Genomic DNA, 18,451 nt, shown 5'->3' with positions numbered 1-18,451 from the left:
TCCTTAATGTCAAGTATACAGACCCAAACCTTCTCTACTAATTATATATTATATACAGTACATGTCAAAAGGATTTTTATTTCCTTTAGAATATCTACAATCTTACCAAGAAAGCTCTCTTGCTAGTCCAAATAACTTATTTTTCATCTGAAACAGTGTTACCCTGTGCACACTGCATTATCTGGAGATGGCCTAATCAACAATAAACACCCGTTTAGTCCATTCCTCTATAAGAAGCAGACACATGCAGCCTGCGTGACTAACCAGTCGGGAACGGCTAGTAGGAATCCTTGTCACTTGCTCAAAAAAATATCAGATGTTATGGTAACAACAGATTGGAATGTGTACATGATCATAAATTGTTATAGGAAAGCACAGCTCTTCATCATGCCTGCTATCATGACAATCTCCCAGCTCTAACTGACAGCAGATTGTAAATCCTTTCCACTCTGAAGGGTCGATTTCAAATAAAGACAAACAAGCTAGATGGAAACGTAGTGCGCTTCATTTTTCATTCATGAGCAGCTTCAGGACAGACATCAGTTGCTAAAGAACACGCAAATGACGCGTGGAAAAGAAATCCAGTCCTCAGCACAATAGCTTCTTAGAAAAATGACCCTGGCTTAGTGTAACTGAAATGGTGCACAATCATAACACTTTAACAGACGCCAATCTATCATGAATGACACCATGATTACAGGTGGAGAGTTTGGGATATGTGCATCTCACGCAATTTCAACTGTACAGTAGTTTTTTGATGGGCAGACCTTGCCAAAGGAGGCAGCACAGGTCAAAAAAACTGCTGCAAGTTCAGCTTGCTTATGATCATTCACATGTATTTGTTTTATTGGAAACCCTACTGAATGCCACTAACTGCTTCAGAGGGATTCTGTTTATTTCATCAAGTTTGGACAAGAAAAGTCCCGTATGTAATATTGGTCATTGGCAATATCAGCTTTGGCTAAATACAACTCCAGGGTAATATACAATCTGATGTGAAACAAAAACGAACGCTGATCCTTCGTTCATTAAAGTCTTTGACACCCATTTTCAGGCTCATGACGAGTGATTTCAGAGCAAATCTGCCTTTCAGCATGACTTGAGTACAAAGGACTCGCAAAGCAAACAATTTCTCCATCTTGACTAAGAAAAAAAGAAAGGAAAGCACTGTAAAAGCCTTACAAAGATTGACAAAGTATTTTATGTTGATAACCAATGCCATCATCCTTCTCTCTCCAGGGGGAAAAAAAAAAAACAAACAAACAAAAAAAAAAACAATAACAAATCAGGTCACATGTATGGATATTGGATTTTAGCAATTCAAATTTAATACTTTTTTGTCCCCCCTCCCCCTTCGCTACAGAAACCCAGGTTAAAAAAAAAAAAAAAAAAAAAAAAAAATCCCACACTGTCATCATAAAACACAGCAGCAGCAATTGCCAGTAAAAAAAAAAACAAAACAAAAAAAAAAAATAGGGAAATGCAAAAAGGACCCAGAGAGGTAAGGATAGGTTGATGGGGAAAAAAAATATGAGGGAGGGAGAGGGATATAAAGAAAAATATATATTTCTTTATAAGAGGAGTGAGTCCAGAGATGGTTCTTTGTTGGGCTGAGTTACATCATGGGCACGTGCTGTCACTTCTTGAATTCAAAAGGGAAAGAATAAACAAAATGAGGCAAAGTCTTATCCAATCAGAGCGCTCTAAGGCAGGAGCAGATTTGTTATTCGTGAAGGGCGCTGTCCTTCATTTGATTGACAGACAGTTAATTCCTCCTCAGCTTCTGAAACTGCCTGTATGTGTGTGTGTTTTGTGTGTGTTTGTGGTTAATTAGGGTCCACACACTCGCTTGCTGTAAAAGAAAGATACTCCTTTCTGGATTTTTTTTTCTCCATATCATTCTTTTTCATTTTGCTTTTCGTTTCAGTCTCAGACTACCTAGTAGTCATCCAAATCGAAAAACTCGTCGTCTTCTCCCTGGTATTCCATCCCCTGGAAATCCACCCTGTACCGCAAGATACCTGAGAGAAACACACAAACACTCAGTGAGTGAGAGAAAACTTGCATTTAGTGGTCATTCTTTTCAATTATTCAGGATTAATAAGAGCTCTAAATGCATTCAGTTTGGGGTAGCTTTTATGCTTTGGTTTTTGTGGAACGCACAAGAAAGCAATCACCACTGATCCCCAGGTTATTTTTAACCATTATTAAAGTCTGATCGTTCATCAGAACAATTCCGTAAGAAGCACTTTATCCGCAGTCAACGCTAGCTTACAAATCTCAGAAACAAAACTAAAACGCTCATTACTGATCAAATTATTTAATTCTTAACAAGCCATTATGTCAACAGCAGTGATTCAACCAAAATAACTATCCGTATATTGAATGCTAAACATCAGCATGTCCTTATTTTAAACCTGAAGTAATCCAGCTGAAAAGTCTAAACAACGACAAAAAAGTAGAGACGTGCCTTCTGCCTCATTTAAATATTTGAATATCCAAACTGATATTTGGTTACATTCATCTGGGGGTGGAGCGTATTTAATGCTGTATCTGGAAGCACTCTGGCGCTGAGTAACATTTGTGAAAAGTTATAACTGCTACTGCAAAGATGCAGGGCATAACGAATACCTGAACAGTGACTGCACCATTCAAATACCGGTGCCTCCAATGGTTCACGGGGTAGTCAAATATCTTTGCAAATCTCTATTCATCAGATACGGCTATGTTTCTAACCATAAATCTGCAAACTTCATAACCCAGCACTGTCAAAGGACCTTCAGCAAGAAGCCTTAACTTTCAACTAGACACTTATGCAACACATGCCAAATGAAGAACTATAAATACAATTAACAATGTAAGAACAGCCTAAATGCACAGGCCTGTGTACCCACCTCCAATTCCTCCAAATCCCTTCACGAACTGCGAACCCTCTTGACTTTTGTCTGTGACGATCTCCAGCGTGGCTCCAAACTTCTTGTAGTTATTAGCAAACCACTCCAGCAGCGGCATACACTCAATCAGCTCGTGCTCCTGCCCCGTCTGGCGAGTGCACAAATTAATGAAGACACACAAAAAACAATATTATATTCACTATAAAAAAAGTAATTCAAAATATATGCTTTAAAGGGCTCTGTTTGCTTTTCCTCTTTTAAAGGACACACTTTTATTTGCTAGGTATTTGTGTAAACAAGTGCAAGTCTCAAAACAAAATATGACCTTTTACACAGATCTATTTGACTCATGAATAAATGCACAACATGGAGACACAGACACAGACACGCGCACACACACACCTCCTTGTCTGTGAAGTGGGACTTGTCCTTCTCTTGCTCAGGTGTCAAATAAATGGTCTTCTCATCTGAAACAAATCAAGAGTAAAATTATCCAATCTGGGTTTTATAGTTTTACATATTTTAAGTGTGACAATCTGATCTGTCAAAAAAGTTAATAAACGTAAGGATAATGGTGGCTTTCGTCCACTTCAACAAAATTTTAAAAATCATGAACCCCCTCGCTATACTGTACATAAAAACTAGAATAATAATTTGCATACTGGACCATGATGAGCTCAACAGCTTTTAACCAATTTCATCAGATCTCAGACATATAATACTACTCATGGAATCATTTTTGTAGAAGAAAGTCTTTGTTTTGAAATATACAAATGTGAATTTTGCCAACAAATTTGACCCAAATAATGACCCAGATTTGACCCAAATACCTATAAGCAAGATCAGCCATCAAAGAGGGGTGAACCACTCTAAACACACACACACCCTTCCATTTAGCTAGCTCAGCTTATCAGCTTATACAAGTTTGAGCAAAGAATTTACCAGCTTAAAAATATAGTAAGTATACAAGTTATCCTGTCCAAGGCTAAAACTCCAATAGGTTCAGGGTCAAGAACACAAGCAAAACACTACACACACCTGACAGCTGGCTGATACTGCTCTAAAAGAGGTTGATCCACTGCCCTTGACTTCTTTCTACTCACTGTAAACATGTATCACATCTGAGTGTGTAGCCAAGCTTGTGTATACTCGTATAGCATATGTATCTAATGAGTACAGGCCTGTGGAGTAACGAAAGTGTCTAATTGTGTGTGTGGACACCAGTGTTTGTGTGCTGTTCTCTATTTGTTGTACCCACAGGATGGTCATGGTGTAGGGGTGTGTTTAGTGTGTGTACCGTTTTCTGCTCCGTTGCCCTCAGCCCCGTGTACTCGTAGGATGTATCTCATGGTGTCCAGGTTCTCGTAAACAATGAGGATCTCCACTGCTCCCATCTCCAGGGCCTTCAGCGTGTCCTCCACACCGAAACAGTACTTCCCCGTGTCCTGGCTGATCTCATCAAAATAGCGACCTGAGGGACAGAGGGAGCACTCAAAGAGGGGCTACGAGCACTTGACAAAATTAATTGATTATATTAATACAGAAATTGCACTCGCCCACTCAGGTTTTTGATTCTTCACAGTATGTACCTATTAGTTTCTTCTCCTGGATGAATTTGACGTTGGAGAGGACCTCGGCCGATAGCTCAATGGCCTGGTTAAAACCATTCTCTCCTCCGTAAGAAATGTCCACCAGCTTCAGCACCTTTGCCTGTAACCTCTGCAATCAAACAAAGGCACACAAATCAGTCACGTTACTCGCGTCACTACAAAGCCTAACCTTTGCATACACTCTTAAGGTTGAAACCAAGAGCAGCTTCCAGGCCACTTTTAGCACTGACAACACCTATGCATCATTCTTGTTAAAGGAATGCATACTGCATATCAATATTCATCATTTATACGTGCTTTTTATTTAATGGTGTCCAAGATTTATTTTGTAAGGAAAATCTGGTTTGATATTTCCGATCTGAACTTCTTTCTATAACATTTTCACTTTGGTTAGTGATTTCTCCAGCACAATGCCATCTGACTACCTGCTCAGAGCCCTTTCTCTCCACCTAAAGGGAACAGCTCTCATTTTAATGTCTGTCAGGTCGCTCACCTTCTCGTCAGTGTAGTCTGCTCAAACAGATCAGGTTCCAACGCTTCGACTTTCCTACTAATACCCTGGCCATCACCATTGTATTTGTCAATTCGCAGATCACCAGCTAGCCAAGCTGCCGTAACTCAGTGCAACTGCAGCATATGCGTTCATTGCATTTTGGAACTTTGAGTCTAACATGTGATGTCTCCACTACTTTCATGGTGAATTTCTCATTAATACGACATTGAACAATGCTAGAAAATTGTGAGTGAAATAAGAAGCTCTTGCTCTTTATTTTTGTAGCCAACAGCTAAAAAAAAAGCTATAAACAGAACTAAAAAGAAAGCGATTAATAGCAACTAGAAGAGCAGAACAGATGGTGCAGGAGCTCCAGCATTTGGGTATGTGTAGGGTTCAGTACAGAATGTAGAGATTAAAGCTGCATGGGAACAGGGACAGCTGTTATACTGCAGTTATCTCTGGGCGGTTATCTCTGGGCATGTGGAGCACTCACGCCCCCGCCCACTAATCAGTAGCAGAGAAATTATCCCTAAAATGCAAAAATTAGCTCCATGTTAATATTGTGCTAACTGCATTTACTGTAAATCCAAATCCACAGTGTCATTTCAGCTTTGTAAGTAAAGCATAAAGCTCTATGAGTCACATGTTTAGATGAGAGAAGTGAAGCTGGGGCAGACATGATATCTCAGAACACTTAGCTACCTTCACCAGCCCAAATGATACGCATCAAAACCAGGGGAAAAAAATACTGTTTAGGTTTTGGAGCTACACTTAGACTTGTCAGAGCTAAGTGAGGAGAGGAAGAGACTGGTTTAGGAACATCGCTGCATGTGCTGAGCTGATCAGTAGGCCTTTTTATGAACTGTCAGAGAGGTGAAAAACTAGGAGGCGTTAAAGGACAACTACAGGACAGCTGAGAGTCCATCAAGATAAATAGTACTGAGACGATGTTTAAGAAGGTCAGCGTGGACGACGCTACATCATACGGCACAAATGATTTATTGATCTGATACTGAGCAAAGAACTACAGGCCACGTGTCTGGGAGGAGTGATATTAGAATGAAAAGGGAATGTCTCTTCCTACTGTCTGATCACGTATAGCCCAGCAGACTAATTAAATCCAAGCTGCAACCTCCGTATAGGGTTCTGGATAAGTGAAATCTGAGAGTGTAATATAGAGCTAGGAAACCTTTTTACTTTAAACTAACCCAGACTGAAGACAAAATACTGAGAATGTCATGATTGTTACTGGCCTAGATTTGTTACAATGGCACAGTATATACACAAGCCAGTAATACAAGCCAAGAAGAAATACTGCCAATTCGGAGAGGGTGAAAGAGGTGGAATTAGTGTGAATACTGTGGAGTTTTGAACAGAAAAACACTGAGAACTGGAACTTAGGCCAGGTTATTAAGCTGAAATATTTGCTAAGAAATTCATGGATGAAATATTTGCTTCAACTTGTGCTTTTCCACAACACGTTTAAAAACAAGAATAAGCCCAAACAGGAAACAATGGTACTTCTGCTTTTAGATCATCTAATTAATTTTCAACCAACTTAAGAGATAAGTCAGTCACTGCAATAAAAGCAATCGTGTTGATTAAGTTCAACATGGGAAAAGTGGTGTTTGGATTAATAAGGCTTGAAAATGTTTCAAATACAAACAAAAGGGAGAAATATATATTTTTACTACTACAATGAGACGAATGGTAACATTGTAAGGATGTTATCAGTACACACTGAAGCTCTGAATTTGGCTCCTTATAGAAGATGGAAAATGAAAATATTTCAGTTCCTTTGTGTCTCAAACACACTGTTTGGGTTAGTCTATCCCCTAAGTACCACTGGGTTCTGTTGGTATCAGTCTTGAACTTTAATTTAATAAAAAAATCAGTTTACGGTGCCAGAAGTTCCAGTATTTTGTGCAGTCCCCAATAGTAAGAACTGAATCAAACTCTGGGCTTAATTGAAAACTGTTTTCACTCGTACCGGGTCAAACATGTCAGACTGGCTGAGTTCGGTCTTGAAGTCTGCTGAACCAGCCAACACCAAGCCAGCTACGTTGACTTTATCATTGGACACGAAAAGCTGCACCGCCGTCTCGGCCACCTTACGCACGTAGTTATGTCTCTTCTCCATTCTCAATCGTGCAAAACGCAGCGCAGACTGTCCTCCACGACCTGAGAGACAGAGAGGGAGAGAAATAAAATCAGCTTTATCCTTCTGCACCACAAGGTTTTACTGATCAGGTATTCAAGTTCCAACACAGGGCAGATGGAAGTGCCACTGTAGTAAGAGGACACTGCTTTCAAGCTAATTACCATTCACAGCTACTGGATAGGTATGTGTGCACGAGTGTGTTGTGTACCGTGTTTTTTGGGTAGGTCCACTGTGAATTTGTGCAGCACCTCTCTAGTGTTGCCCTGTAAGGTCCCGAATAGTGCGCCGCTACCATCGATCACGATAAAGCCAAACTTGCTGTCGTCGGACAACAATGCTGTCAGAGCCTGTAAAAGGAAGGAGAGACAAAGAGAAATAACCGTGAAATGACCGTGTGTCAAACTCAAACAAAAGGTGTATAGTGCCAAAACACTCAGAAAAAACAGGCAGAGATAAGGGCACTGAAATAAACCTGCACATGGTGTGCTTCAATACAAGCCAAACAGTCTCACACATACAGGTGTTCTAGGGCTGTGAAATTAAACGACTCACCATACGTTCACACTAGCAAGGTGACCATTCACTTTGGGTATGTGCACAAGACATTTTTAATTGAGATTTTCTTAATTCTATATTCCACTTGTAAAACGTGGTAAAGGAACAAATCCAAATGCCTGGCTCCAGTGATTTCTCAAACCAGTCGTATGGCATGCTGTCTGACGTTTCTTACTTAGATCCTACCTGCAAGTAATTCCCATTTACTGTCCCATTTACAATGGAAGAAAATGGTATGACTCTGGTTTCATGGCCAGGGGGTTTTTAAAGCACAATTCAAATTTAATTTTCTTCTTTTTTTTTTCCCCCAGACCATTTCAGGCGTGTCATTTCAGGGGGGGAAAAAAAGCACATTTCGAATGTGGCTGTCTTTTTTCATATATACAAACGTTATGAAAATACAAACAGTGATTTTCTTCCCCCTAGAAAGCCTGAATTTAAACCTTGTATTTTTTTTAAGTGGAAAAATCTGCATTAAAATAAACTGAATTAAATGATCTACTCAGTTAGTTTCTAACATGGACTAGCTGTGTGAAGTTACAAGTGTTTCTAAACAGATAATGTAGATAACAGCATGGGGAGCAGTGAGATAATAGTACAGCAGCAGGGAAAACTTTAATTTAGCTTTTTCTTAATGTGAGAGGAAAAAGATGTATGGCTGGTCAGTACTAGATGTCGTCAGTAGTCTGTTTGAACACTAAAGCAGGACAAATCAAAGCCATCTTGTGCGTCACTGTTGACATTAGATACCAGCAAATTCAAAGTAAACAAATTACTTCTCATGTTGTGATTGTTTGCACTCTTAGGGTTCAATTTGCCTCTGCTTTCCTAAACAGTATTATTCTAATTATTCTGTAATTAGTCACTAAGACGATGACATTTACTTTATGAGCTGATCTATAATTTGGTGTAAAGTTAACACCGGATTATTTTCTATCACGTGCAATGATGGGTCACACGAAACAAGTAGCTGGTAGGGTTTCAGAAGCACTGTACTGCTGATCCTCCCATCATTTGCTTATCATATTCATGTGATTTACATGTGCAAACAATTTTGGACTCAAACTGCTTGAGTTTTGCTGAAAGAGCACTATTCAAAAACCCATGCCCAAAAGCGCATACTGTTACACACACTGATTATCTCACCCTCTCTCACACATGAATGCTGTGGCATTACGCAGAAACTCGACTAGTGCATTACTTACCTCAGTGTGAAATTTGTTGTCACAGAGATAGAGCGAGGTATTGATGGGTTTGAAAGGCTCAAAGTCAATGTTGACTTTCTTCTCTTTGCCTTCTTCAGTCACAATGGTGCCACAGTAAACTACCAGACCATTTGGGGGCACTACAAAATATAAAAAAAAAGGCTTCAAAATCACATATGCCAATATTGCTAACAAGAAAACCCAACAGATAGAAATGTACATCTGTGGGCCAGATGGCTATTTTTTCCCCTGGATGTGTGCCAAGCAACAGCAAGAAAAACCATCTAGTCAAATCTTTGGTGTGACCACTGCTGAATAATAAGCAGCGCTACCATTTTTTACCCTCCAAAGAGCTCATCATCCCACCTTTTTGTTTTCTAATGGCTCACACGTCTGAGGCTCATGAATTCACAGGTCCAAGACGCTACCTGATGCAAAAGCATCTTTCACATCCTGCATCCTTTCCACTTCAGTGAATTGGTTTTCATGCCAGGCAAATTTTTAATTTATTCTTGTCTGGTCTGACAATTGCTTTATCTGACAAAGCAGCAACTCAGTTTTCAGACGTCTCCTGTAGCCCCGTAAGAACAAAAGAACAAAAACACATACGACTAAACTATAGATGTTACCACCTCTTATATAAGTAACTAGACTAAGCTAGGATAAACTGGTTTGTGCACATAATGATGAAAAAAAATTATACTTGTGTGTCTGTGTGTGCGCATATATATTTTATATGTATATAACACATACACAAGGATAATTTTTTTATGTATGTATATATACACGTGTGTGTATGTGTTTGTATACATACATTTTGTGTGTGTGTGTGTGTATATATATATATATATATATATATATACATATATATACACATATATATATATATACACACACACACACATACACTCATACACACACACACACAGTAGGAGTCATGCATGCACAAAAGAGAATATTCCAAATCTTTATGTATAATGTATATTTTCAAATTCCATTTCCAGTTGTATATCTACAGTGCTTTTAACAACAGACAGACAAAGCAGCTTTACAGAAACCTGGATGTAGCTCTACACCACCAAGTACAATGGCAAGCTTCTTCGGTATTCAAACAGGAAGTGAAGGTGGTCATAAAGTAAAATAAACACACACACACACACACACACACACACACAAACACACACACACCTTTGTTGTAGAGTTTGAGTCTCTGCTGTACAGAGGTGATGGCTCCCAGTACAGACAGTCTGTTGACTCTGCTCTTGATGTTGGAAGCCGTGCCAAACTCGTCAGCCAGCATCTTGGCCACTCTGGAGATCTGATCTTTAGGAGGGATGATCAGCGAAATCATACTGGTCCCATTACTGAGAGACAGACAGAGAAAGAGAGAGAGACTTAGTCAACACACTCAATACACACACCCTAAGCCTGTAATGCCATATAATCCATCAAATATTGTTCTGTTGTCCTGTCATGTTAGCATGCCCAGTGAGTATTCATTGTCCTTGTGTTTTTTTTTTAATATTTTGCCCTTGTCTCACACTGTATTTGCACTTCATGTAGTCCTGTGTGACATGTTACTGTATTGTGTTTTGCACACAATACAGTACAGGACAAGGTCTTGAAGAAATATTTTTTCATGCGTATAAAATCTGTGATGAGAGCAAACATTAACCAAAACCATCTTTACAGTAAGCGGAATAAAGCATAACTGAAGATTTTTTATAATTCGGCTCTATTGTTTGGATGGCACATTTCTAACAAAAATAATGTACCCTGTATTGTGAAAGTATCTTTGTGTATCGCAATATAATCTTTCCATATCACACACTCCGACTTGGGAGTAGAGCAGTCTTGTAACTTGGTACCCACCTGGCTTAAAGTAATGACTGGGAATGAAAGTGAACACAAGAGCTAGCCATAATGGATTTTTTTTTTTTTCCTTCAGTGAACATGGAAACCAACCTTGAATGGTTCAGTACAGGTTCTAGCCAGTGTAGCCATAACAAGCAAAGACCACCTCTTTGCTAGAAACCTAAACACACAAACATTATTACTAATCGCAGTGATTCGGTTAAATGTTTTAGCAAGAAACTAATGCTTTGAGATGTAGCATCTCACAGGTGAGGCACACTGAGGCATGTCACAACGCTTAGTGATCAGGTGGCAGATAAACACAAGCAACACCAAACTGAACATGTGTCTGAACGAGCCTGATAACGTAGCTATTTCAGGGAAGCGAGATGACTACAAGCTGTGGACAATACAGCTAAACTGCGCGAGATCTGATAAAATCTCTGATAGGAAGGAAAAAAAAAAACAGGCTACACCAAACGGAAGAAAGTCATACAGATTTAAAAACAACAGTACAGCTTAAAACTGACGGCACAGGCGGCAGTGCCACATGAGCTTTCAGACTGTCATTTTCAAAATGCCTGCACTGTTTGCGGTGAAGTGTGTAAGCTCACCTCCTCACCTGTTGCTTATTTGCCTTCAGAGTGCTACTAACCAGAGCAGAACAAAATGAAGACATTTTACACCGCGTGTGTGTTGGCTAATACCACATGCTCTCGTAATGCACGTCCTTGCTCTTTCCTCACGGGGAAGGTTAATTATTAAAATGGCCACATTTTCTATTTTCATCTTTCTTAATATTTTTCCATAAACTGTACCATAAAAGGGAAAAATATGACATGCAACTGAGTCAGTGTCAAAATAAGACATTTAGAGATTCTGTCTTAGATTTTCCCAGGAAAACATGAAATACCTTTTCAGAGTGTCTTTACATTTCAAACTTTTCTTAATATGAAAAAACAAGCTACTAAAACCAAGAAACAATTAGAATAGCTTGGACAGTGACGGAGATACAGACAAGATCCTTATTTCTTGCTTTTTTTTGACAAACCTAGCTGGAACACAATCTATTTTCTTGACCACATACCCCAAGAATATGGAGTATATGAATGATGTTTTATATATGCCCTGAAACTGGCAGATGCAAATGATAAAGGAAGCTTTCTTTGGGCTTTGCACAGTATTTATTTGGTTTAAAGAAAAAATCTATCACGATCAACTTATTAAACATACTAATCTTTTTAAATTAATGAAAATTTTAAAAATTTAAGCTAAACTTTTAAACGTTGTTCATCGACATTCAATTTGGTTAACAGTTTTCCAATCGACTGGGATTCATCCCTTACTCCATCTCTACCTAGAGAGCGATGCAGCAGTGCTTTAGTCTTTTAAACAGTAGTAGTTCAGTGGATACGTCTGATCAGGTGGTCATGAGTTCAAATCCCAGCACCACCAAGCTGCCACTGCTGGGCCGTTGGGCACGATCCTTAATCCTCAACTGCTCAGTTGAGATAAATCTAAATCGTTCTGGATAAGGGCATCTGCCAAATGCCATAAAGGTAATTGTAGCGTGTCCATCTCTCACCTCCGTATCTGTAAACTCTGCTCAAGCAGCTTCAGTTTTCATGTTGATCCCTACCTTAAGGCCACCATACTTGTCATCTGGTAGATCTCGGACTAGCTGAGCCCCTGCTGTAATTCAGTGCAGTTGTATTGTATAGCTGCAATGCTTTCTGAAACTCTGAACTAACAGCAAGCCCTGACAGTTATCCCTTATGCCTGAGCCTTTTCTCTTATTGATTGCCACAGTATCTGCACTAACAGTGTCCCCCTGTGACGTCAGTGTGGCATATAACTACTAATTTCACATAGGAATAATAAAATACAGCACCAACCAACAAATTAGCACCAGAATCTCCAAACACATTACACATATTACAATATAAACACATTTAATGTGTTTTAGGGTGGAGATTTCCTTTACGTAAAAGAACTACTTGTGTAAATCTGAATCTTTGTCTATAATAGCACTGACATTTTTAGGCAGTGGCTCAGATTTTGCTATAAATGACAAGTAGACTTTACTGTCATTCCTCTCATCACAGACAGGTGTAATGTTAGGAACAAAAAAAAAAAATAGTTCCACCAGAATCACAGCACTACACTGAATATGAAGCTGATAAGAAACAATGCAAATGTTAGACAAAAATATGCATAAATGCAAATAAAAGGCTGTACAATAAGCAATACTGAAACCTAAACCCTACAAAAAGAAAATGCGACTGCACAGTAGTACTGATGGTGTAAACACTGCTGATAGTCCTGAGTAGCAGAAAAACATGTAAACTGTGACTTGTGTGTGTTGATTTGGGAAAGTACACAAGCATCAAAGCCCACATTATTCACACACATGCAACTCTGAAAATCATTTCACTAAGTGACCGAACGTGGGTCCGTTATCTTTAGGAGGGAAAAGTAATCAGATCTGGGCCGACACGTACATGGCGAGTTAGGAACAAGCGCAGGGTCTTTCCTGTCCAGTACTTTTGCTACAGGATAGACTGGTTGTTTTCTGGGCAGGACTTCAAAACTAAACCCACTATCCCATGTTACATACGGCGAAAGGGCAAACCCACCCACCCACACACAGCCTGTCCTTGAATGAAGGACTTAAGTGTGTGTCCTTAGCCCATAACTACATGACAAAAGGAGAGTAAAAGGCAGTGAAGCATGCTGCTTTTCCACATGCCTTATTTAAACACTCAGTGCTGGGTGCCACTATTATCCCACCACCACACATGAACACATTTCACACAAACACACACAGCACAGTACAGAAACGATACACTAACGCTAGGCACTGAACAAATAACAGTTACATTAAAAACCACGTGACTAGGGCGGCTTGGGTAGATGAGGGCTCGCGCTTAGGTTGAGTTCGTTGTGGGCGCGTGGGCCATTCCGGGAGACTGCTGCTAGCTTATACCGGCTACAGCCAGTTCGTTAGCGTTACAAAGCCAGCACAATTTCAAAACAAAGCGCAAACCATGGCCAAATAAACACGAGTCATTAATGTCCCACCACACGCGTTAACGACAGCTAAACGAAACCACACAGTGTAAGGTAATTCTCAGGAAATTCATTTCGCCACATTGTTCAGTTAGCTGTTAGCCAGCTACTACATTTTTTTCCGCACTCTGACTGACGTGTAGTACAACTTCCAGTCACGCGGACCGCCGGCTATTCTAATAAATTACATGTAGCAGGGCTAGCCACAACGCTGATATGGCACATGTACAAGCTGAAATTAGCCACAGAAGTAAATTAAATTCCCGACTTGCTCCTCATTTGCCGGTTCCTGTACCGTTAACGTTAACGCTGCTGCTACTCCTCCCAAGGCCCCGGCTAATCAGCTAGCATTTAGCGGGCTAGTTAGCAAATCAGTAGTCCAGCTAAACAGCAAGCACTAGCTGCTAGCACTGAGAAAAGTCCAACAGATTTGTTTAGACACTCCAGGTCCTATTTGAAGGCATTCACATACCCTCTAGCAGCCTCCAAACTCTTGATGAGCTTCTTAATTTTCCAGATTTCCACGTTTCTGTCGGCTGCGCTCGGATCGTCCGCCATCTTCCCTGCTCTCTAATCGCTTCGGCACCTGGAAAAAAGGAGCAAAAAGGACGCGGTGTTAAACCTTACACTGTATTTCATGTCACACTAGCCACAAGGAAACTTTTTTAAACCTACATTTTCCTGTAGTGTGTAAAAACGAATTGAGGCACAGCGGCTGAGCTGCTGATTTTTCAGCCGCGTAGCTTTACCGCTACTTCAGTGAGGCTCACCTGACGCAGCGAGCGGCACTGAGCTTTAAAAAGACCGCAAATCTTTTCTGGTCGTTTTTCTTTCATGTACAGGAATCACAAAGTGCAAATTATGAACCATGTGCCACCAGTTAAGCGTTGTTCCGTGGGAAAGTGCGCGGCAAATCTAGGCCTCCGTTTCTTCCCACCCAAATCCACGACTTTATCTCGTTGCCCTTAGAAACACGAAACCATTCCGCTTTTTTTTAAAACACTCTAATTCATTATATCGTTAATCAACCCCTGTACCTGGATCAGTCTCCGCCGTCTCCTCTCGCGCGCGCGCTCTCTCACTCTCACTCACTCTCGCGCTCTCTCTCGGTCTTTTCTCCGCTCGGTCGGGTGTTTCGGTTGTTAGTTGGCTGCGTGACGTCGCCTCTCCCCGCCGGTTCCGTCTCTCCTCACCGACGGCGCGTGGTGCAAAAGGCGACTCACATGTAGGAGGAGGGGATTACTCTCTACTCTCTTCCACTTCCTGGTTACGCGCGTAGAAACCATGGCTGAATTCCATATGCTTCTGTTCTCCCTACGTAGGCGCACTACAAAGAAGGTCTTCTATACCCTATCTAGAGCACTACGAATATTTTAGAGAGTCATTTTGGATTAATCCCATCGCTGGACGTTGTGAGGTAGCAAAATGGGATTGGTTGAAGAGCGTGTCAGTGACAGCGGAAGTACGAAAAACCGAGAGTGGCGGGATAACTGTGAAAAGTAGTCGACTACTTTGTCAGGCATGTAAAATACAAGTATTTTGTTTATATAAATATAAAGCTTTTAACTTTTTTTGTTTGTTTGTTTTTATCATATTATCATTGAACATCCCATTCCAAATCCACAGGCATTATAATATTTAGTTCATTATTATTTTTGCTGTTATAATAACCTCCACTCTTCTAGGAAGGCTTTCCACTAGAGTTTGGAGCGTGGCTGTGGGGATTTGTTCATTCAGCCACAAGAGCATTAGTGAGATAAGGCACTGATGTCAGTTGAGGAGGTCTGGGGTTCAGTCGGTGTTACAATTCATCAGAAAGGTGTTCAGTGGCGTTGAGGTCTGGGCTCTGTGCAGGACGCTCAAGTTCTTCCACTCCAAACTTAGCAAACCATGTGTATATGGAGAGTGCTTTGTGCACAGGGGCATTGTCATGCTGGAACAGGTTTGTGCCTCTTAGTTCCAGCAAAGGGAAATCTTAAAGCTACAGCATACAAAGGCATCCTATATAATTGGGGCTTCCATCTTTGTGGCAACAGTTTGAGGAACAACATATGGGTGTGATAGTCAGGTGTCTGCATAATTTTGGCCATATAGTAAGTATGAAAGAAAAAAAAGTAAAACCCTAAACCATCAGTTTCTGTTCTCTGTGGTTAAACCAGTTTTTTAAAGATTATTACTTGTCACACTGTGCGAGATGATACCAAAGAATATAACCTAACGTGTTCTCCATGACATATTTGTCAGAGGATGAAGTTCGTCTAATTATGACTTATGATTAAAGAAAATTACTATGCTCTGCTTACGGCATCAATCAGAGTGATGTGGCCTCATAGAGAAGATGAGATTGCATAAACAGAAACATTCTTCAAAGTGAGCTTGAGGTAATAAGATTTTTTCTGTTCATTAGTATGTTTCATTTACTTGCAACATCAAAAACATGAAAGCCATCTTGAGACAGTGATTGAAAGATCCCAGGATGAACCACTGTTGGACCATTAAAAAAATCTTAAGTCTCAATTGCTTGACATGTTACTTTCAGTTTGTTGCTTTGGATAAAAGCATCTGTCAAATAAGTGTAAACAGAGTAGCGACAGTAGTTTTTAGATTTTATGAAGTTCATTTTTTCCAGTCCTTCCTTGGGATAATGTACAGAAGGACTACATTGTTCCCAGTTTTATGATTTGTCATTCACCTACTGCCTTCATAGCAGTCAGTGGTGCATATATCTCAACAGGATCTGATTTTGTGACTCGTTATTTATTCATTATAAGAAGGATTCTCAACTCCAGTCCTGGCTACTCAGCACCCTGCACAAATGTCTGGTTTTCCTAACTGCAGCACACCCGAGACAACTCCATTAGCTAATCAGCATTAGCTGGATCAGGTGTGTTGAGAGTAAGGAAAATTTGGAGTTGATACCCCTAGCAGTGTAACTTCCTTTAGTCCCCAGTTTCCCAACCAAGCCACCATTTCCCCGGAGTCTGCATTTTTGTTCTGTTCCAATTTCCAGAACACCTGAGCCAACTAATGAAGGTTGCATTATCTACCTCTCACTTGGAGACTATCTGTTAGGTCTCTGAGGAATTCTCTGATCCAGTGGATGAGCTTCCTGCTCATTATTTCCAATGTCACTATGAGGTAGCTGACAGAATGAGTTATTTGAATAGGAATATAGTAGTGTATAAAATAGGAGTCTGCCAGAGTCTAGTCAATTTAAGGGGCACACTGCAGCCAAATTTTGGCCATTCAGCTCCCACAATCCTCCGTCAGATGCTGAAGTGTTGTGTTGTTATATAATGTTGGCAAATCCAGTCTATTAATTCCTTTTACTTCTTTCCTTCCATGTGTCATGTCTTACAGAGGTCAAATAAACTCAACAAATAAGGCATAATTACAAAAACAGTATGCTGATAAATAAGAGGGTTTAAAACTAAGGCTAGTTTGCATCTATGGCTATCATGCAATTATCTGAGCAGCCAATCATCTGATAGCAGTGTAATGCATAAAATCATGCAGATACAGGTCAACATATTCAGTTAACACATACTGTTCAGCTCAAATTTGACCCATTTTGACATTCAGAGGCATTAAAACCACCCTAAACACACATTTATTTATTTTATATATAATTTTTTTTTTTTTGAAAGAAATTTGGTGACTTTTGTATAAGCTATTGTGCAGTGGAGGGAAAATCTTGAAGAAGTGAAAAAGTAAAATTATGCCTGGGCATATATCTATGTTGTTTGGACAGGAAAGTGTGGCTACAGTCAAGGGGGGCCTTGACACTGACATGAGATCCAAAAACATTCCCATGGGAAAACAGGCACTTTCAGGGCCTACTATATCGCACTTGATACTAAAGTGGTGGGAGGATGAGGAGATACAATTTCTGTCCAAAAAGACCACAAAACAAGCATAACATGCAGCAAGTGTAGAAAATACATTTGCAAAGGTCATACTTTCAAACTTTTAAGTTACTGTGATATTATCAAAGAGCGATGTTGTTAGTTGGTGGGGTAGAGAGGGAGTCAAGATAGTATTCATCATATATTTTTTTAATTCAAGTTCTGAAATGTTTATGACATTTACCAATTTATTAAAATTATATTTTAATTACATTATACATTATACTTGTTATTCAAGCCCATGGTATTTGACATACAGTAATGGGTGTTTTTGACAGTAACAAAAAGACAATAAACAAGTGATGTAAAATATACATTTTATAGTTCCACTGACTTCAAAAATATTTTTGCATTATATACCCATTTATTATTGAGTTTTACAGGTGCTCCTGAATAAGAAAAAAAATGAAGTTAATTTGGCATATGGACTAATCTTGAGGCAGTGTTTGGGCCAGGTCAAAAAATGACCTGTTCCATACTGTTAAAGGTCAGAATATGAACAGTATATAAGGGTTTACATAAAACATCAGAATGGGAAAAAAATATCTCGGTGACTGACCGTAGCAGAGATGTTGGTGCCAGATATGCTAGTTTGAGTTTTTCAGAAACTGAGATTTACACAGAATGGTTTGAAAAACAAAATACATTTAAAAAAATGTAGTTCTGCAGGCGGAAATGCCTTGTTGATGAGAAAGGTCAGAA

At 39.7% G+C, this 18,451-nt stretch overlaps 1 protein-coding gene across 1 annotated transcript; it reads right to left on the bottom strand.

Moving 5' to 3' along the window:
* Positions 1–483: 483 nt before the first annotated feature.
* etf1a (eukaryotic translation termination factor 1a) lies at positions 484–15,073 on the bottom strand. The gene is made up of 11 exons (XM_026920063.3): positions 14,882–15,073; positions 14,317–14,430; positions 10,110–10,285; positions 8,922–9,061; positions 7,370–7,508; positions 6,991–7,181; positions 4,484–4,613; positions 4,192–4,365; positions 3,297–3,361; positions 2,895–3,042; positions 484–2,021 (listed from the first exon to the last, which is right to left on the bottom strand). Exons 2-11 carry the CDS (start codon positions 14,400–14,402, stop codon positions 1,939–1,941), a joined length of 1,332 nt encoding a protein of 443 aa, XP_026775864.1. The 5' UTR covers positions 14,403–14,430; positions 14,882–15,073; the 3' UTR covers positions 484–1,938.
* Between the last annotated feature and the right edge of the window lie 3,378 nt (positions 15,074–18,451).

The sequence above is a fragment of the Pangasianodon hypophthalmus genome, chromosome 9, assembly GCF_027358585.1.
Source record: "Pangasianodon hypophthalmus isolate fPanHyp1 chromosome 9, fPanHyp1.pri, whole genome shotgun sequence".
NCBI lineage: Eukaryota > Metazoa > Chordata > Actinopteri > Siluriformes > Pangasiidae > Pangasianodon > Pangasianodon hypophthalmus.
This window is presented reverse-complemented; position numbering and strand designations above follow the sequence as displayed.

What these genes read in the sequence shown, in the direction of transcription:
- etf1a (XM_026920063.3), bottom strand. Translation starts at nt 14,402, where the DNA reads ATGGCGGACGATCCGAGCGCAGCCGACAGAAACGTGGAAATCTGGAAA. An exon ending in CCAGGAGAAGAAACTAATAG is followed by an intron (nt 4,366 to 4,483) that starts GTACATACTGTG and finishes TCTGTCCCTCAG; the next exon opens with GTCGCTATTTTGATGAGATC. An exon ending in GGGCAACGGAGCAGAAAACG is followed by an intron (nt 3,362 to 4,191) that starts GTACACACACTA and finishes GATTTGTTTCAG; the next exon opens with ATGAGAAGACCATTTATTTG.